The sequence below is a fragment of the Pristis pectinata genome, chromosome 6, assembly GCF_009764475.1.
Source record: "Pristis pectinata isolate sPriPec2 chromosome 6, sPriPec2.1.pri, whole genome shotgun sequence".
NCBI classification, from domain to species: Eukaryota; Metazoa; Chordata; class Chondrichthyes; order Rhinopristiformes; family Pristidae; genus Pristis; species Pristis pectinata.
Genome location: NC_067410.1, coordinates 103,654,315 through 103,676,915, shown reverse-complemented (window position 1 = coordinate 103,676,915; position 22,601 = coordinate 103,654,315). Strand labels below are relative to the sequence as shown.

The 22,601-nt window shown below is 40.2% G+C and overlaps 1 protein-coding gene across 1 annotated transcript in view; it reads right to left on the bottom strand.

The window, feature by feature from the left end:
* The window catches only part of LOC127571788 (E3 ubiquitin-protein ligase RNF13-like), a 211,809-nt gene that overhangs the window by 65,152 nt on the left and 124,056 nt on the right, over positions 1 to 22,601 (bottom strand). Inside the window, 3 exon segments of the mRNA XM_052018493.1 lie at positions 8,040 to 8,145; positions 14,976 to 15,046; positions 15,048 to 15,064. Coding sequence (XP_051874453.1) covers positions 8,040 to 8,145; positions 14,976 to 15,046; positions 15,048 to 15,064 — 194 coding nt within the window.

Sequence of the window (22,601 nt, the reverse complement as noted above, 5' to 3'; positions counted from 1 at the left end):
GACTCCCCAGCCCCTAGGAAAAAGACTATCTACCCTATCCATGCCCCTCATAATTTTATAAACCTCTATAGGGTCACCCTCAGCCTCCTACACTCCAGTGAGAATAAACCCAGCTTATCCAATCTCTCTTTATGTAAAGCCCTCCGTTCCGGGCAACATCCTGTTGAATCTCTTCTGCACTCTATACTGCAACCACATCCTTCCTGTAAGGTGATCACTAGACCTCTACACAATACTCCACACAGCACAACCTGAGGAATTATTTGTACAGCTACAACACGACATCCCAACTCTCATACTCAGTGCCTTCGTCCATGAAGGCAAGCATGCCTAATGCCTTTGTCTCTACCCTATCTACCTGTGTCACCATTTTCAGGAGGTGCAATGAACTTGCATCCCAAGGTCTTCTGTACATCAACACTCCTTAGGTCCTTATCATTTACTGTACAGTTCTGTTAGTATCTGACATCCCAAAATTCATTACCTCACACTTGTCTGAATTAAGTTTCATCTGCCATCCCTCAGCCAAACTTTACAGTTGATCTATGTCCCTCTGTATCCTTTCATGACCTTCTTCATTACCTACTACTAAACCAATTTTTGTGCCATCAGCAAACTTGCTAATCATTCCACCTATATTCTCATCCAAGTCATTTATATATATAATAATGGTCCCAGCATCAATCCAAGCAGGAAACCACTGGTTACAGACTTCCAGTCAGAAAAACATCCTCATTGCTACCCTCTGCCTTCCACCTCCAAGCCAACTTTGGATCCAGTTTGCCAACACCTTGGATCCTACGTGCTCTAACCTTCTGGATCAGCATATCATGTGGGACTTTGTCCAATAACTTACTAAAGTCCATGTAGGCAACATCTACTGCCCTGCCTTCATCAACTCTCTTAGTTAGCCCCTCAAAAAACTCAGATTTGAGGGGTAGGATTCCCTTAGACAAAACCATGCTGACTCCTCCTAATCAGTCCCTGCCTTTCCAAATGGACATAAATCCTGTCTCTTCGAACTTTATTTTCCTAATAACCTCCTTACTATTGATACAAGGCTCACCTACTTTTATACTCAACACCCTGACCGATGAACACAAGCATGCCCTATGCCCTAACCAACCTATCTACTTGTGTTACCACTTTCAGGGAACTATGGACTTGCACCCCAAGATCTCTCTGTATATCAGTGCTCCTAGGGGTATACCATTTACTGTATACTTTCCTCTTCTATTTGACCTCCCAAAATGCAACAACTCACATTCACCACCTATCCCCGCTCTCACCCAGACTTGCCACCTAACACCTGTCAGCTCTTTCTCCACCCCTTCCCTCAGTCTTTCAGTACAGTTGAAGGGTCTTGACCTAAAGCATTGACTGTCCACTTCCCTCCACAGATGCTGCCTGACCTGCTGAGTTCCTCCAGCATTTTGTGGCATTTTCACACTTGGTTGGATTAAACTCCATCTGCCATTACATTTAACCACATTTCTAGCTGGTGAATCCTTTGGCAATCTTCTTCATTATCCACAACTCTGTCAATTTTTTTGTGTCATCGGCAAAGTTACTAAGCAGCCCACCTATATTTTCGTCCAAATCACTTATATATAATCACAAACAATAGAGGCTCCAACACTGATCCCTGAGGAACACCACTGGTCACAGACTGCCAATCAGAATAATACCCCTCCACCACTATCTTCAATGACCAAGCCAATTTTGAATCCAAGTCACCATGGATCCCATGTGCCTTTATCTTCAGAATCATCCTACCATGAGGGACCTTGTTGAAACCTTTACTGAAGTCCATGTATACAACATCCACTACCTTGCCCTCATCTATCATCTTTGTCACATGCTGGCTATCCCTAACAAGTCTATGCTTTTCCAGATGCCAGTAGATCCTATCCCTAAAAATCTTCTCAAACAATTTCCTTACCACTGATGCAAGGCTCATCAGCCTATAATTTCCTGGTTTGTCTTTACTGCCCTTCTTAAACAGAGGAACAACAGTGGCTATTTTCCAATCCTCTGGGACCTTGCTTGTGACTAAAGAGGATACAAAGATCTCTGTCAAGGCTCCTGCAATCTCCTCTCTTGACTCTCTCAACAATCTCAGATAGATCCCATCAGGTTCTGGGGATTGATCCACCTTAATGCTCTTCAAGAGCCCCAAAACTTGCTCCTTCTTGATATCAACATGCCCTAGAATATCAGCATATCCTTCCCTGACCTTGCTATTGTCCATGTCCTTCTCCATGGTGAATATCGATGTGAAGTACTCCTATGGTACCTCGCCCATTTCCTCTGGCTGCAGGCATAAAATCCACCCCTCCCCCCCCCCACCCCATGTCCATGAATGGTCCTACCCTCTCCCTAGTTACACTCTTGTTTTTAATGTATGTATAAAATGCCTTGGGATTCTCTTTAGTCCTACTTGTCAAAGACATTTCACAGCCTCCTTTAGCCCTCCTGATTCCCTGTTTACATTCTCTCCCGCTTCCTTTATGTGCTTCAAAGGTCCTGTCCGGTTTTCTAAATATGCTTCCTTTTTGCCTAAATTTGCAACATCTTTCCATCCAAGGTTTTACTCGCCATCCATGATTCCGAAACCTTGCCATCCTCATCTTTCTTCCTCACAGAAGGATGTTAGTCCTGAATTCTGACCACTTCCTCCTTCCTGATACAGACATATTCCAGAATATCAGCATACCTCTCCCCCAACTTGCCATCCTTCACATCCTTCTCCCTGGTGAATACCAATGAGAAATATTCATTTAGGATCCTGCTCATATCCCCTGGCTCCACACAGAGATTTTCCTTTTGGTCCCTAAAGGGACCTACTCATTTCCCAGCTACCCTCTAGCTTCTAATATACTTAAAGGTTTGGCGGTTTTGGGATTCTCCTTAATCCTGCTTGCCAAGGCCATTTCATGACCTCTTTTTGCCTCCTAATTTCTTCACGTTCTCTCCTATATCCCCTATAAATGTCAAAGGACTTGCTCAATACTAAATGCATATGCCTGACATATATTTCCCTTTCCCACGCTAACACTGACATCTGTCCGTAACCATGATCTGCATCTCCCTGTTGCCAGTCACTTAAACTCCCCGACCCACACTATCACTGACATCTGCCCATAACCACGATCTGCATCTCCCCGTTGCCAGTCACTTCAACTCCCCATCCCACACTATCACTGACATGTTTCTCTCATAATATATTACCTTCTTATTTCCGATCAAACCTTCAATTTCCTTTGTTAACCAAAGTCCCCTAATCTTACCATCTCTGCCTCTTACCCTTACAGGGACGTATCAACTCTAAACTCTTGCCTTATCAGATGATGTTTTCCTCTCTCGCAGCCGCTCCCAATCTACTTTCACCAAGTCCTGCCTCGTATTGTTGAAATCAGCCCTCCCCTAATTTATGACCTAATTCTACAACCAACTTTATGTTTTTCCATGACTATCTTGAAATTTACTGAACTGTGGTTGGTGTATCCATGAGGGCTCCTCCACAGACATTTTCACCACTTGCCCATCCTCATTCCCCAAGGTCGAATAGAGTGCCTTCCCTTTAGCACTCTCTACACACTGCTTTAAAACAAAACCCTCTTTAATAACCTTTTTACAAATTCCATCCCATCTAAACTCCTTACACTAAAGCAATCCCAGTCAATATTGGGAAAGTTAAAGTCCCCACCACTACAACCCTACAATTTTTTTACACCCTTTTAGGATTTGCTTTCTCATCTGTTCCTCTAATTCCTGCTGACTATTGGGAGGCCTATAGTATAATCCCAAAGTGATCGCCCTTTCTTATTCCTAAATTCTACCCAATCCCTCCAGGATATCCTCCCTGAGGACTGCTGTAATGCTCTCCCTCTTCAGTGGTGCAACACTAACTGCACTCTACTAACAAAGAAAAACATTTGGCTGGCTGCTTCATAAAGCCCTTTAAAAAACAACTAAATTTACATGCCCAGTTCCTCAAATTAAATTAGCTAGATGTGAAAATCCCAAAGAAAAGGTCTGAAGTTTTTGATAAAATTTGCACTATGTCAAGACAGAATATCCCATGCTAACTAACACTTGCCAATAATTTATGGTTAAGTTCAAAATAACTACTTAACAACTGCATCAAAAACATTACAACAGGGAACACGTATAAATGCATGCCAGCAAGGTTTTGCACGATTTCAGCTAAAATGACTAATCCACTTACTGGAAAACCATATCCAAGCACTTCAAATTATGAAGCCAAAGTAAAAAGTGTCAATAATCACTCAAAGTAGATTTAATCATTTAAAGTTAAAATCAGCAATGATGATCTTGAAAACCTTAAGTGTACAAAAATTGTTTTACTTAAATAAAAACAGAGCCAAAATCACTTAATTGAATATTGACCTGGATATTATAATATTTGGGATTAATTCAAGATGCACGCTGAATCATTAAATCATATTAACCTGAACCCCTTGATTGTGTTTTAAAAGATAATTATTTCTTGGTTTTTCATAATTCTGTAGAGACCCAAGAATGATTACTAGATTAGCAAAATCAAAAAAAGTGCAGACCCTTACCGAGTAAATAGGTACCCAGAAAGGATTTAGGAGGTAGTCATTTAATCGAGACACCGAGATCATATCAATAACCAAAAGAACAAAGCCAAATCCAATTTACAATGGATACCTGGTTCTTGAGTTTAGATGAGAGTGCATTAATCTTAAATATTCTGATTGTGAGCACTGAGAGAAATAAGTAACTCATTGTTCTTTTGGGTGAGAGATCAAGGCTCTGAGCGACTTCTCAGGAAGACAAAGTTTGAAGAATTGCCTTGGATTTTTTTCCCCAGTATCCAAGATAACATCTTTCCTTCAATCAACAATGCAACCTTTTCATGCACAAATTGGCAGCTATGTTCCCTACATGTCAACGAACAGTGGCTACACAAAGTAACTCATTTGCTTTAAAGTCAGCAAAGGTGTTACATAAATGCCTTTCCTTTTGCTTTATTCTGGGACCCAAGAGCAGGCCAACCCCAACAGAAGTGAAGCCTCTACTTATTTAGATTTGGCTTTTTAATAAATGTAACCCCTTCCTGCACTCAACTAAGTTAAAGTGTAAAATCCAACAGGACCGATCTATTTGCTAATTAAATCCATTCTTTTAGCTCCGTTTTAAAAAGGACCAAACTAAATCGTCTTCCTATACCTGTAACATCTTCAGCACAAAAAAATTGGACCATTTTACATTCATATTTTAACCACAGAATTCCTAAGGTGCAAGGAAGATTTGGTATAACTTACTACAGGCCCTCCCCAGGTTATGAACATCCAACTTATAGACATCCCGTACATATGAATGAACTCCCATAAATATTATTAAATTCAAATGGGAACCATTCTTGAAAAGAAACGTTTACACGTAACCTCCCCGTTGTCTCATAAGAACACAGGCTGCCAATTTCACTGCAGGAGCCACTTAAAAGAGTTGCTTTGGAAATTGACAAGCAATCACTTCTATTGATACTTGTGCAAGGGTACTCTATTAAACAATGTAACATCCACTGATACTTCAAGCTCGCTGAATCCAGCCATAGAGTGTGGGACAGTTTAATTGTGTACCATTGTAACTAGGCTGGGGAAGACAATAAATAAATGTTCATGCTAATTGGCCTTCATCAACACTGTCACTACAATATTGTGGAGGTGTGGTTACCATATCGAGTGATTTTGTGTATTATCCAACTTGTGGACAAAATCGACTTATGGACATCTGTAAAGAAGGAACCCGTTCATAACCCAGGGCGACCTGTACGTTTAATTTTGTTATTAGATGCAAATGTGAACAATGTTAAGTTCCCAATGCTTTGACAGATCACAGGAATTTTCTTATAAACTGCAATATACATGTAAGAGTTTCTATTACATTAGTTATCGTGCCACAAACACACTTGTGTATTGAACATTCAGCCCACAATGTCCTCCAGTGTATCATCCATATCCCTCCATTCCCTTCATATTCATGTGTCTATCTAAAAGCCTCTTAAACTCCACCAAACTGCCTAATTCCACTATTACCCATGGTAACCCATTCCAGGCACCTGCAACTCTCTGCACAAAAAAACTTGCCCCTCACGTCACCTTTAAACTTCCCCCCTCTAACCTTAAAAGCATGTCCTCTGGTGTTTGATATTTCTACCCTGGCAAACAGATTCTGACTGTCTACCCATCTATGTCTCTCATAATTTAAAAAACCTATCAGGTCTCCCCTCAGCCTCCAACACTCTAGGGAGAATAACCCAAGTTTGTCTAACCTTTTCTTCTAGCTCATATCCTCTAATCCAGGCAGCATCCTGGTAAATCTCTTGTGCACCCTTTCCACAGTCTCCATATCCTTCCTATAATGGGCAATGAGAAATGCACACAATACTCCAAGTGTGGTCTGACCAAAGTTTTATGTAGCTGCAGCATGACTTGTATTCAACACCCCATCCATGCTTTCTTTACCACCTTATCCACATGCGTTGCGACTTTCAGTAAACCATGGACCTGGAACCCAAGATCCCTCTGTACCTCAGTGCTATTAAGGGAACTGTATTACTTTCTCCTTTCATCTGACCTCAAAATTCAACACTTCACACTTGCCCGGATTAAACTCCATCTGCCACTTCTCTGCCCATATCTGTAACTGATCTATATCCCGCTGTATTTTCTGATAGTCCTTTACACTGTCCAGAACTCCACCAATCTTGGTATCATCCGCAAACTTACTAATCCACCTATCTATATTTTCATCTAAATCATATATATCACAAACAGCAGAGGTGCCAGCACCGATCCTTGCAGTACACCACAGGTCACGGACCTGCAGTCAGAAGAACAGCCTTCAACCCCTACTCTCTGTCTTCTATGGGCAAGGCAGTTCCGAATCCAAATTCACCCTGGAGCCCATGCATCTTTATCTTCTGAATCAACCTGCCATGAGGGACCTTGTCAAATACCTTATCAATATAGATTATTCATTTTGTATTAAAAATAAGATATCTTTATTAGTCACATGTACATCAAAACACACAGTGAAATACACCCTTTGCATAGAGTGTTCTGGGGGCAGCCCGCAAGTACCGCCATGCTTCCGGCGCCAACATAGCATGCCCATAACTTCCTAACCCGTATGTCTTTGGAATGTGGAAGGAATCCAGAGGACCTGGAGGAAACCCATGCAGACGCACAGGGAGAACATACAAACTCCTTACAGACAGTGGCCAGAATTGAACCCAGGTCGCTGGCACTGTAATAGCGTTACACTAACTGCTGCACTACCGTGCCTTTCAAAGGCAATAGTCCCATGAAAATACAGTTAAAATATTCATTATGGTACTGTTACGGACTCAGTGAAAGTCCCTTTAAGATAGAGAGTGTGTGTGTATATGTGTGTGTGGGGCGTGCTTACATCAATAGAAGATAAAGGACGTAATGACGTTGTTGAAGAAGTCAGAAGGAGAAGAAGAAGAGAGAGAGAGAGAAGGGAGAGAGACACCAGCTTGCTTGTTTTCTCTATCGATGGATGAGAAACAGTAACTGTGTTTGCCACTGAAATCCATGTATGGAAGTTGGAAGTAATCCGGTGGAGTTCACTTTGTTGCTGACCTGTAGAAGGAAACACGTATTTGTGTGTGGACGACCACGATTCGGATGCTTTTTGGGGTGAGGAAGTCACTACCGAGTAAACACTGAAGTGTCGTTTGGGTTCCATCGTGGAACATTTGGATTTCGTATTTACTCTCTCTATGTTTCTCTACGTCTACGTCTTATCTTCAGACAACGGTGGTTGTTGAAGAAGCCCTTGCTCATGTTTCACCTTATGGCTTGCGGAACTGAACTTTAAGAACCATTCCGGAACTGGGAGTTTTGGACTTTGTCACACACACACTGATTCAAAAAGTACAGCTAAAGCTCTGCAACATCTTAACATTACAGCATTTTCATATAGAGTAATTACACATATAAGTATGAATTAATACATACCATAAAAATAGCAATCAGGATTAAGCAGATTCCGACTATGATGAGGAATGGAATTAGATAGTACTCCAATGGAAGGCTAAAATCAGGTAGTATCACTATATGCCCACTGTGGAGAAAGACAATAACAAAGAATGTTTGCAGATAATTACGATATCGCAACTGATGATGGCCATCAAAGCACAATTCCAGAAACGCGGCTAGAATGCACATGACAACAATGATCATCATATTGGTTTGTTGATTACATTGTCACAATAGCAATGATGTAGGCAGCACAAGTTGACAAAAATAACAGCTGCACAAAAAAAGGGAAGCCCAGATTTTATGAACTGGCATTTATGAACTGATGCCATTGTGACCCTTTGTCCTGATGCAGCAAGATAGTGAACATGCAGCTGTACCAAGTCTGATGTCACGCTGACCACACTGGAGCTAGACTGTGATGTAACTGTGACAAGCCCCACAAGCATAATTGTGATGAACCTTAAGACTTTGGACTTTTTTGTGTTTTGTTTTGAAAGCAATAATGGTGCTTCAGTAAATTCTACATTAAAAATTTGAAGTTATTGCCTCAAAAAAAAACTTCAGATTGAAATTAGTTTTTTATTTATTCATTTTTCGAGATGTGGGCACCACTAGAAAGTCCAGCATTTATTGACCATCCTGAATTGACCTCGAGAATGCAGTGGTGATGGTCTTGAATTGCTGCAGGTCTTTCTGGTAAACAAAAGTAGATTAATGTTTTAATTGTTCCAAAATCTGCTAATTTTTGTTTGCAATTGCTTAAGTGCTTTATTTCAGCAAGCACACTCTATCTGTGGCTATTTTGGGAAAGGAAAGAACACGTAATTAAAGCTGAATCTACTAAAATTGTGCCAAATTCAGCTCAATGCTGACTCAGGGTTTAACTTTTCATTTTTAAGTTTCAAATGTTCTAAGTCCCTGACAATGATGTGGCCACCTTGATGCAAAGGAGGTGCAATTTTTTTTGTGAAGATTTGTTTGCCGATGCCCATTTCAATCATGTCCTTTATATACAATACAGTACATCTGAGGTATACAGAGGTTTGCCAAAAAGTGGTACAAATTGTTTAATGCTATCATGGGTTTTCAGGCCCAGGTGACATCACATCATGCTCCTTCAATAAAGGAAGAAAAAAGTGCCAGTAATCTCAGTTGCCATATTAATTCATGATTTGCCTTTTCCCCTTCCCTGCACCGCGCCCCCCCCCCCACCCCCCAAATTTCATGGTGGCTGACAATAGTGAAGCAATGGATTTCTGCAATAATTAAAAGTCATTCATATTAACATTCATATTATCATAACATTCATATTATCAATCTAACATTTCATTTTATTATATCTTACCAACTTATCCATTTACTTAAACGTGTAATATTTAATTGAAATGCTTTATCATCAAGGGTTTAGACACATAAAATGGAGGGAAACCGTTTCCAGTGGTGGAAGGGTTGGTAATCAGAAGACACGGATATAAAGTGACTGGAAAAACAATTATAAATAAGAAAGAACAAGTAACAGTGACTACAAGAGATGCACACAATACTCCAAATGTGGCCCAATCAATGCTTTTACAGCTGCATCATGACTTCCCAACTTTTATACTCAATGTTGCACCCATGCATAAATATACTTGTGCACGTGACAATAAACTCAACTTGACTTGAAGGCAAGTATGCCGTATATCACTTGTGTTGCCACTTTCAGGGTGCTATGGACTTCCACCCTAAGATCCCCCTGTATATCAATGCTCCCAAGGGTACTGCCATTTACTGTACATTTCCTTGTGCATCTGACGTCCCAAAATGCATCACCTCACACTGTCAAGATCAAACTCCATCTGCTGTTTCTCTGCCCAAATTTCCAACTGATCTATATCGTGCTGACAAACTTCCTCGCTACCTACAACTCCAATTTGTGTCATTTTCAAACTTACTAATTATACCACCTTCACAAACAGCAAGTGTCCCAGCAATGATCCACTGGTCACAGACCTCCAGTCAGTAAAACACCCCTCTACCACTACCCTCAATCATTTACATAAGGGTTAATCTTCAGACTCACCTAAAGGCCAGTTTGCAGATTCTCAATTTTTGAGTGTAAAAATTCATTAATTCTATGACCAAGCCAAATTTGGATTCAATTTACCAACTCACCGTGCATCTTATGCGACTTAATCTTCTGGAGCAAACCATCACGAGGGAGCCTATCAAATGCTTTACTAAAATCCATGAAGATAGCATTCACTGTCCTCCCTTCAATCATCTTCAGACTATATTTCAAATCTTTTCGATCACTTCAGTTCAGGATGCTTCACATAAATTTCGCTAAAATTGTTCCATTAATTTGTAGACATTTAAAAAAAAGTAGACTAAAACATACAAGCAGCAGCCGGTCAGATTTCCATTCAAATTTGCTCCACCATTTAAGAAAATAATGTTTAATTATGTGCCTCATGTTTACATTCCCACCTCATGCAACACCTTTCATTTCTTTAGTGTCCAACAGTCTGTTACTCTCTGGGTTAAACATACTCAGTGATTGAGCAATTAAAGCACTCTGGGCTAAAGAATTCCAAAAGAAAACCAATCACAACTCACTACATTAAAAAGATCCTCCTCATCTCAGTCCCTTTACACTGAGACCAAGCCTCCTTTCCCATTTTATGTCCTCTTCAGCCACAGCAAACAGTTTTTCAGTATCTCCCTCCTTCTGGCATTTGGTATTACGTCAAATGAATGAGCTACTCATTCAGATCGAAAGACAAACAGATATTTGTCAGAGTGTAACATTATTAGTTGACAAAAGTTTAACCGATTTGCAGAATAAGCCTCAATTAATTTGAATTGAATAATTTCCTGATATGTATTATTAATCAGGTTACATTGATCACGTGGTCCACCAGAACCCACGCAAGCACTATGCAGATATTAAATATAAAGCTGTCTTTATCCAGCCAATGGGATAAAAATCAAAAACAAAAACAGAACAGACGGCAAAACAATTAGACTATACCCTCATTGTAGCAAAGAAATCTAAATCTATCGTATTACCTGACAGGCATCTATGTGCATGTTATTAAGTACGTGTACTGGTACAAGGTAATAGGTCATGCTTGGTGTAAGATTTACTACATGAAATTAAGTGAAAATATCTTATGTCTCAAAGGAGGCCAGACTTGATTTATATTCAGCTGTAAGATTTCAAAGTTGTTGGCCATGTACATTTATTTAGGAAATTCTTTATAAAGCTTTCAGGAAAGCCACAATTCCATGTATTAATTAAGTTTTACACTCAAAAATTGAGAATCTGCAAACTGGCCTTTAGAGAGTCTGAAAATTAACCCTTAGATAAATGATTTCAAACACACCATTTTGTAAGTTACTGAATTGCTCTGTAAACTATTAAGTTTAAGGTGCACTTCACTTCCAACAAGCTTCCTATTGGTGTAGAACTCATCTACACACCTAATGGGAAATTGATCAGCCTTGGTTGTCCACTCCTGAACTAAGTTCACACTGACCTCAATAAATCGAGCTGGAGTACACAGTCAATGCTTGCATTTACACATGTTCAGAGACAGAGCTCTGAGCTATCGTCGTTCCAATAAACTGAAATTAAATGATGGGTCAACTTCAGCAAAACAAAAGTCCTTAACCAACCTATCCCCACTGTACAACACTGTCCCCGAACAATAAAGGACCACAGAGTAACTCTGGAAAATGCAGACCAGTGCCATATAGCAGGAGTCACCTCTCAGTGAAGACTGATATTGCTGATGAAATTCTGCATCACCTTCAGGGTGCTATCACAGGTTTTGGTCAGTTGGGGAAAAGGGGGCTTGAAGATCAAGGCCTCAAACACAGCACAACGCTCATGATCTACCAGTCAGCAGTGAACCGTGTCCTATATGCTTCTGAGGATTGGACTGTCTGCAACAAAAGGCACCTCAAAGAGAAAGAAGTACCACCTGCATTGTCTCTGCATAGTCCAAATCCACTAACAGCATAAGCAAACCAACATTAGTGTCCTCTCACAGGCCCACAATCCCAGATTGAGACTCAGTCTGTCCCATTGGGAATGCCACATTGTTTGCATGCCCAACACCAGACTCCTAAAACAGACACACTTTTCCAAGCTCTGTCAAAGGAAGAGGTTACCTGGTGGACAGTGGAAAAGATTTAAGGATGTTCTCAAAACCTCCATGATAAAAGAAAACCAACATCCCCACTGGGTCCTGTGAATCCCTGGCCAATGACTTCTCAAAGGCGAGGAGCATTTGGGATGGCACCAAGAACCTTGAGTCCACGTGTTAGGAACACACAGAAGCCCTTCAAACCATATGCCGCATCAAACACCACTGCTTGAGTGTATATTAATTGCTTTTTGGATCCAAGCCCATTGCGACCTGACAACAGGTGTTGGGTTCAGGTCAGATCGAGAATTAAGTCCTCAGGTGAACTGGGACATGTTGGCACTAAGGCTCCGTACTTTATTCTAGAGCCAGGTTACAGCTGGGTCCAATGAGGCAGGACCTAACTGTATCCAAGTCAGGTCTCAAAACAAAAAAAGTCCTCAGGCTCAAGTCGGATTTAGATTGGATGTGGTAAAGTTCAAGTCAGGTTTTAATTTTGTACCCAAGCTCATCTTCAATTCACAGCAAATCTGCTTTCCTCACACACCTCTATTTTAGTTTGACATTGTATAAAAATAATTTTCTGCAAACGGAAAAGGAATTCCACATTAGATTACGTTTTAGGAAAACTATGGTTTAGATCAGTTGAGGGTAAACTGGAGTGAAAGAAAACAGAATGGCAGAGATAACCCCAGTATATTTTAGGTTGATGAACTTTTATCAGAACAGGTAACAGCAAGAGATATAATATTTAATTTGCAGGGAAGTGGGGTGGAGCTGGAGAGAACACAAGTTAAGAAGGTAATAAAGATTACTATGTTAAAGACAAAAAAGCACAGCATTTAGTTTTTGTATTAGGATGCATAATTTCACTCATTTTACACTATTTTGGCAGAGAATCCTCTCCCAACCAAAAAATAATTCTACAGCTGTTTGACTGCTGTATAGAAGCACTATACTTTATAGCAGAGATCACTTTCCGAGGTTATGGAGTTCCCTTGAAAAGTTATTCATTTAGTTAATCCCTCTGGCCTTTACAAATATTGCACATTGTTTCTTATTTATAAATATTTATCCAATAGCTTGTTAAAATTTATTACATTTTCTGCTGCTTTCATCATTTTCCATCTCCTAGCTGTATGAAAAATCTGTGCCGCTCTTAGATTTATGCCCCCTAGTGTTTGATTAAATGTTTTTTTCCCTATTTACCTTCATCTCAGAATATTAATCCACTCTGTTCTATGTGCTCAGTTTCTCTACTCGTTCATTAACTATAATCTCAGATCTAAATCATCTCAGTGAATCCCTTATGCATCTTTAAACAAAAAAAATTCCCAGTTCACCTGTACTCCTCCATCATCAAACCCCTCGACAGAAGTGGTGCTGTTGTGGTTTGGTGAATTGATCTCCATCCTCCATCTCACAGAGGTTAAACTCCTCAACTCTTAGACACCTCCTCACACCTTCCTCTGGACCATGAGCCCCCCCCCCCCCCACCCCCCCCCCCCCAATAGAACATCAGACAACCGACAACAATAAACCTTCTTTCTTCAGGGCAATCTTTCCTCCAAAGTTTCCAACCTTGCAGTGCCCCAGCCCTGCAGAATCCACTTCTACTTTCTGCCCAAGACCCACAAGCAAGACCATCTGAGCAGATGCATCGTTTCAGTCTCCTTTTGCTCCACTGAATTTCTTCCTAACTTGACTCCATTCTTTCTCCCCAGTCTAGTCCCTTCCCACTTCATCCTCGACACTTTGGATGCCCTCCTCCACTTTGACGGTTTCTGATTTCCTGGTCTCCACCCTATCAAAGATATGCCCTTTGTCCTACCCTCCACCATCTTCTCTGCTACTGAAAACAACCATTTTCTTTCCCAGTTCTGATGAAGGGTCTCAGACATGATATGCTAGCTATTTCTTTTTCCACACATGGTGCCTGACATGCTGAATATTCTCTATATTTTGTTTTTCTTTCTATCTTCTTTACAGCGACATCATTCTTACCTAAAAAATAAGTAGGGGTTTTAAACTACACATATTCTAACTGCAGCTTAAATGGTAATTAGTTCAGAATAATACATTTACTGTAGATATCTTTAATAATCCATGGGCAATTTTAATTTTGATGACTGCAGATAATAATTGCAAAGATAGGAAGAGGTTGCATGATTTTAAAAAAAACTTCAAAGTTTACCTTTGAGTAGTCTTAATGGCCAGCACCCAACTAAGGCATATAAGGAAAAAGTTTAATGGTTTTGACCCACAATGTCAGGCGCCAAGATTGAACTGGACATGGGAGAAAAGTCGACTGCAATTAGGTGGCCGAGCTCATGGAATCAAAGAAACTTACAGCACAGAAAATGGGTTCTCAAGGCCCACCTCGTCCATGCTGACCATGATGCCTATCTACGCTAATCCCATTTGCCCACATTAGGCCTGAATACTTCACACAAGTTGAAGCTTAGAAGCCCACAGATTGTTCTGAGGACCTGTGAAAAAATATATTACCACAGGTAGCAGAACAAGTGAGGAAGCAGAGAGGAAGTTCACTGTGTAGGTGGATATACTTCAGAAAACAAGGAAAATCATAGTGTTACTGAGGAATAATATTGCAACAGAGAGATGTAACTTAATACAAGGATTCTTTACAAAAATATACATAATTAGATACACTAACTTTGAAAACTTTTGTTCATAATTTTGCTAGCTTACTAAATTAAGTGATTTTTAAATTATTATGAAAGGACTAAGTCAAACAGAAAACTTAGCAAACACTTACCCTCTGAAATAGCTGAATTCTTCCAGGTACTTAGCTGATGCTGCCCCAATAAACACGGATGGAATGGTGATTTTGTTTAAAAATATCAACTGTAAAACAAAACAACACTATGTGAAATTCAGCACTGAGATGAATCTACTAGTCTGGAAGTTCAAATCAAGGAAGTTCAAATTCTATTGTATTCCCCTCAGGTCTACAATTGCTATCCCAATAGAATTTGGGACAGCAATTCTACTCTGGAATCATTGGAGGCATGACCAAATCTGCAGGGGTATAAATTAAGTTAGCTAATAAATTGTGCAAGATCATGCGCCATGTTCCTCTCCAACAAGGCTGCTGCATTAGGTTTTAGTTTGGGGGATTGAGACTAGATTGAGACATTTGTTGGCAAGTGATTCTCTCCTCCTGGGAATTTAAGCTCAAGAATTGAAAATTACAAATTTCAACAGGATGCCAATATAGTTTGTTTCAAGATCTACGACAGTCATTTTATCTAATAGTGCTGGAAAAATCATAAAAGTTGCAAATATTTATAAAGTACACAGTTATAATGGCAGGACCCTTAACAGTAATGATGTCCAGAGAGATCTTGGGCTCCAAGTCCATACCTCCCTGAAAGTGGCCACACAAGACAATCGGGTGCTAAAAAGGCATATGGCATGTTTGCCTTTATTAGTCGAGGCATTGAGTTCAAGAGTCAGCCCTATTCCTGCGCTGTACTGTTCTATGTTCCATGAATAAATGCTACCTAAGAGTTCAACTTGAAAAGTAGTCCATTCTTCACACCAGAAATGGAATAATCATGTACACCTGGTTCAGTCATCACCACATCAGTTTCAGAATTCTGTACTGTTAGTACCACCATATCTACTGTGAAGAAAGGCCATCAAGTAGGCAGGCTGCAGGGTTGATTTGATTGAGGAGGAGCTGAAAGATCCAGGCCTTAATGGCTCAGAAGTTCACTTAAATGTTGTATCAGAGCTCGGAAGAACAAATCTCCATTGGCATTTGGTAAAATGGAGATTGGAGACTGCAAGTTGTAGTGGAGAGAATGCAGTCATTCAAAGGGATACGCTGGTAAGCTGACAAGAATACAGCTCAGTTTAAAGAAAGCACTAAACGTACAAAAGCTACGTACACAACGACTTAGCAGTTACAAGTTATAAGTAAGTTATTTCACACTTTTGGATTATATTTCCATATTATTTTCTATATTTCCAGACTACATAGAAAGAAGCCATTTAGCCCATCGGGTCCATGCTGGTTTACAGAGCAAGTCATTTCCTCCAGATTCCAGCACCTGCCTACACTGGGGGCAACTCACAGTGGCCAATTAACTTACCAACTTGCACGTCATTGGGAAGTGGGAGGAAATCAGAGTACCCAGAGGAAACGCACACGGTCATGGGGAAAACATGCAAACTCCATACATAGGGGGAGGTCAGGATTGAATCTGGTTTGCTGGAGCTGTGAAGCAGCTGCTCAACTAGTTGTGCCACTCTGCTGCCCTAGTTGAACGTATGAAGGAAAAGCTGTGTGAAGTATCATTTCTATTTCTAATGGAGAACACATCTCATTACTCGTGAGCATTTTGTTTTAAATAATATAATTACACAGAGATAAAGATAATAATTTAGAAGAAGCAGTTTTAGCTGTGAGTGCCTGTGGGAGAACGATATTAATACTACGCATTTTTTAAACTTATGGAAAATTTTCCTATATATTCATCCTTCATACATTTCACTTTTTGAAAACAAGTTCCCAATTAAAGTTCTTGAATTATCAAATGATTTGCCATTACCAAAATTATCATGAAAACTACTTTTGTGTTTTTCAAACACTTTACTCAATGACTACTTCCCTCATTCTATAAAACATGTTTTCACATATGACCAATTTAAAAATGTGCATTAACGCCAATGATATTTTAGTCCATTAGAACAAGCAAATATATCTTTGCTAATAAAGTAAGGATTTAATGGGAAAGGTTCATTATTAAAGCTGATCGGGGGATTGCACAACAAGGGATGACAAAGAATTTAAAACTTGCACCATCAACCAGACAACCATTTCATTAAAAATTAATTCTGTTTTAGAGTTCAAAAATGATTCAGTGCAGAAACAACCAACTGATATGCTACAGATCAAGAAAGTTCCAGCTTCAAATTCCTGGTATGTGTGGAATTATCAAAACTCAGTTGAAACTGTGTAGGGAACAATCTAATTGGTCACAGTATTCCTAGGTTAGACAGTAGAAACAAAAATAAGCCACCACTATTGACATGCATCCTGTTACCCTACGACAAGAACATATGCCTCTTTTGCACCATATTTATTTTTGTAACTTATATTCATTTTTATGTCTTTATGTCTTGCATGGTACTACTGCCACAAAGCAACAAATTTCATGACATATGTCAGTGATATTAAAACCTGATTCTACCTGACTAGCTATAAAAATGAGACTAGGATTAGGTTCAGCTGTGACATTACATTTCATTGTACAGCCTAATGAGGCTCAGTCTAGACTTACATCACCTGTATGCCTTCTTTACCACCCCATCTACTTGTGTTTCCACTTTCAGGGAGCTATGGATTTGCATCGCAAGATTCCTCTGTGCATCCCTCTGTATGTTATTGAATCAGATGGTTTATTTGAAAAGAGCTTAACAGCATAAATCCATTTGAAATCAATTACTCATGGAAACAAGGAAATGCATTTCACTTTACCAACTTCACTTTGGAGATTCTAAAGCAGAATCTAAAGCATGTGTTCTTGTGCAAATATTTAAAAGCTGGTACAAATGACTCAGTTCAAGCAAGGCTCTTTAACCACTTCCCTGTGTGAAACAACCATGGTTTCGGTATGCTGCAATACAACTATTTTACATCTTGACAAAAAGATATACCACTGAATAAAAATCTCAACTTCTCAAGTGCCACGAGAGAACTGGAGGAGGACAAGATAATAAAACAATTGCATTCACCATGTCCCACCCAAATATTACTGGTACTATGATGTGCACACAGGCAGGTATTGGTATATTATTGTCACTTGCACCGAGGTACAGTGAAAAACTTGTCTTGCATACCATTTGTACAGATCAATTCATTACATAATTCATTAGTGCAGTTACATTGAGTCAGTACAGAGTGCATTGAGGTAGTACAGGTAAAAACAATAATATTACAGAGTAAAGTGTCACAGCTACAGAGAAAGTACAGTGCAATAAGGTGCAAGGTCACAACAAGGTAGATCGTGAGGTCATAGTCCATCCCATCGTATAAGGGAACCGTTCAATAGTCTTATCAGTGGGGTAGAAGCTGTCCTTAAGCCTGGTGGTACGTGCCCTCAGCCTCCTGTATCTTCTGCCTTATGGAAGAGGAGAGAAGAGAGAATGACCCGGGTAGGTGGGGTCTTTGATTATGCTGGCTGCTTCACCAAAGCAGCGAGAGGTAGACAGAGTCCAAGGAGGGGAGGCTGGTGTCCATGATGTGCTGAGCTGTCCACAACTCTCTGCAGCTTCTTGCGGTCCTGGGCAGTGCAGTTGCCATACCAAGCCGTGATACATCCAGATAGGATGCTTTCTATGGTGCATCGATAAAAGTTGGTGAGTGTCAAAGGGGACATGCCAGGAATTGGACAGCACAATGGACCCTTCCGCCCATAGTGTCAACCTTTTCGCCCATCTACACTAATCCCAATTGTCTATAATAGGAAAGTATCCTTCTAAGCCTTGCCTATTTAAGTGTCCAAATGCTCTTAGACATAGTAATTGTATTGGATTCCTGTATCTCTTCTAGCAGAAATACTAACTGCTCTGTATAAAAAAAGTTACTCCTCAGATCCTCATTGAAACTCCTTCCTCTCACAGTAAACCTACATCCTCTTGTTTTTGATACCCCTACCATGGGAAAAATATTTTGACTATCTAATCTATGCCTCTCATAATCTTACACACTTCCATCAGATCACCCTTCAGCCACCTTTGCTCCGGTGAAACCAAGCCCAGCCTATCCAATACCTCCCCATAACTAAGGTCCTCCAATCCAGGCAACACCCTGGTGAATCTCCTCTGCACCCTCTCCAGCACAAACATATCCTACCTATAATGTGGTGATAAGAACTGTACACAATACTCCCAATTGTGGCCTAATCAGTGTTGTGTAAAGTTTTAACATAACATCTCAGATCTGATATTCTATGGCCTGACCTATGGAAGCAAGCATGCCATTTGCCTTGTTCACCATCCTATCAACCAGTGTCACCACTTCCAGGGAACTATAGATTTGGACCCTAGGTCTCCTTGGTGCCTATCATTTCCTACATGCACCTTACCCCTATTTGACTTCCATCACCTCACACTTGTTGGGATTGAACCCCATCCTCCAACGTTCCTCCCAAACTTCCATCTGATTCATGTCTTGCTGTAGCCTTAGACGACCTTCCTCGCTACCGACAACACCACATGCCTTAACCTTCTGTACCAGCCTACCATATAGGACCTTGTCAAACTGAAGTCCATGCAGACAACGTCTACTGCCCTGCCTTCATCAATCTCCTTAGTTACCTCCTCAAAAACCTAAATCAAATTACTGAGACAAGATTTCCCTTGCACAAACCATACTGACTATTCCTAATCACTCTCTGTCCTTCCAAATGTACTTAAGTCCTGACCCTCACAATTTTCTCCAATAATTTCCCTACTACTGGCATAAGGCTCAGCAGCCTGTAGTTACCTAGCTTATCCCTGCTGCACTTCTTGAATAAAGGAACATTAGCAATCCATTGAATCGACTGGTCAGATGTTAAAAAACTTTCAGTACCACAAATATAATTTTTTTTTAAAAAGCAGAAGCTTGATTGCTACAGATGCATCAGAAATGTGCCATAATTGCAGTTAGCAATTTTCTGCATGTGGTTGCAAATTACGTGGGCAAGTGATCCATTTTAAGCTGAATTTAGTTATAAGGGGATTGAAGAATAAACCCTAGATCCTATTGGCACTTATTTATAGGGTTTTTCCTTTTTTATGTCCCTGAGTTACATATGTAGAACTGAAAAATTGTGACTGATAAAGGATCAGGAATTGATGGCTTTGTGGCCAAGTTTGCAGAGATACAAAGATAGGTGGAGGGGCAGGTAGTGTTGAAGAAGCAGGGACTCTGCAGAAGGACCTGGACAGGTTGGGAGAATGGGCAAAGAAGTGGCAGAAGGAATACATCATAGGGAAGTGTATGGTCATGCACTTTGGTAGAAGGAATAAAGAAGCAGCCTATTTTCTAAATGAGGAGTGAATTCAGAAATTGGAGTTGCAAAGGGACTTGGGAGTCCTAGTGCTGGATTTCCTAAAGGTTAACTTGCAGGTTGAAGCAGTAATAAGGAAGTCAAATGCAATGTTAGCATTCATTTTGAGAGGACTAGAATATAAAAGCAAGGATGTAATGCTGAGGCTTTATAAGGCATTGGTCAGACCACATGTGGAGCATTGAGAACAGTTTTAGGCCCCATAGCTAAGGAAAGATGTACCGGCATTGGAGAGGGTCCAGAGGAGGTTTACAAGAATGGTCCTGGGAATGAAAAGGATAATGTATGAGGAGCATTGGATGGCTCTGGGCCTGTACTCACTGGAGTTTAGAAGGATGGGGGGGGGGGGGGGGATCTCATTGAAACCTACCAAATATTCAAAGGCCTGGATAGAGGAGACGTGGAGAGGATGTTTCCAGTACTGGGAGAATCTAGGACCAGACGGCACAGCCTCAGAATAGAAGGACGTCTCTTTACAGCAGAGATGAGGAGGAATTGCTTTAGCCAGAGGGTGGTGAATCTGTGGAATTCATTGCCGCAGGCAGCTGTGGAGGCCAAGTTATTGGGTATATTTAAAGCGGAGGTTGACAGGTTCTTGATTAGTGAGGGCGTCAAAGGTTACGGGGAGAAGGCGGAAGAATGGGGCTGAGAGGGAAAAATAATTCAGCCATGATCGAATGGCAGAGCAGACTCGATGAGCCGAATGGCTTAATTCTGCTCCTATGTCTTATGGATCAGGTGGACTACGTATGTGCACATCAATTGGATTTAATGAAACTATATTTCCTTCCCAAGTAGTGCACTCAGGAGGATCTGTTCCACTGCTTATTCGTCAGCTAGCATGGCAGAAAGTCCTCCATCACTGCAGTGATGGCATCTAATGTTGGACAAATTTAACCTTTGTCTGCTTATGAAAAGCATAATTTTTTTTACAAACTTAGACAAAGGAGGATCAATAAATACCTAGATTTGCCAAGTTTATTGCCTTATCTAGATGGCATTGTTAATGGGAGAGTGGGAGGCGTCTAGTCACATTGCTCTCATGTGGGGGATAGACTTGATAAACTTCCCATTTGAGTCAGGTTTATGTTCTGAATAAATCAGTGGCTCTGGGGTTTTTTTTTAGAGAAACAACAGACTTCTTATAATTTGTACAAGATAATATACAACTTGTAAAGTGAAAGCAAAACATTTTTAGTCAAACTATTTGCTTTATGTTTTACTGCCATATTTTGCTCAGAGGCTGCATTATTTCACAAAAAAGTTTTTAAGAAGGAAATTAGAAGAAATTAATGGAAGACCGCATGATCTCATAACACAAAAATATCCTGGAAACAGATACATTGACCGTGAATTTGTGGTCGGTGGTGAGCCAACTGCCCTTGCAATTAACCACAGAACAAAGAGTGAACTTAACTGATGTGGACGTCTAGCAGGAACTTGTGGCTGGAAGCTGCTTCAGTCCATCATGGCAAAGGCCCATTCACTGTCTAGGCCTTTTATGACATAAAAGTGGGAGAGCTAGAGCAAGTCTTAACCATGGAGGTATAAAAACAATGATAGTGAACTCAGCCACATCTACTGGCTTACCTGGCTGTCAAATACTAATGATTTTTTTGCATTGAGAAATACATGCAAAAACTCAAAAATAATTAACTTAAATTAAAATATCATAAACCTCACATCAAATACAGTTTAAAGCATTCAATTAAACAAAAAGATCTCACTTAGTCTTTGCACGAATTTCATCTATTATAATGAATGGGGAAGTACTCTATTACTAGGTCGTTCTTGCAGAGTGGGACAACTGTGCCCTTCCCAGGAACTCCATTCACAACAGCAGCAGCACATTGCTAATTAAAAAGCTCAAGATTTCAGGAGTTCACATGAAAATCTCAAGGTTGCTGGATTTGTCAGTAGTTTGCAGGTAGATGCTCACACTTTCCAGCAAAGTCTGGGCACCACCATGTGCTTTTAAATGTTATTCCACACTTTGTATCATTGCTCTTCCATCACGCCTACAATTGGAGAAGCTGATATATTGCTAGGATGCCAAGGCAGAGGTTTATTTTTCAATGGTACTGCACACTCTTAGTTTAGTGTTGGTGCAGAGGAGAAATTCATTTTGCGACAGCTGCGGTATAAATTGAGTGAAATATTTGAACTTTACAAACTAAACTCAGATTCCATCTGCCAGGATTATTCATTTCTTTTAGTTCTGATATACTATTGGGCCAGGCAACTGTTTATACACAAATTATAATTTAGGAATGCCAATGGAAAAGAGAAACCTCAATTCTTTATGCCTATAAATTATC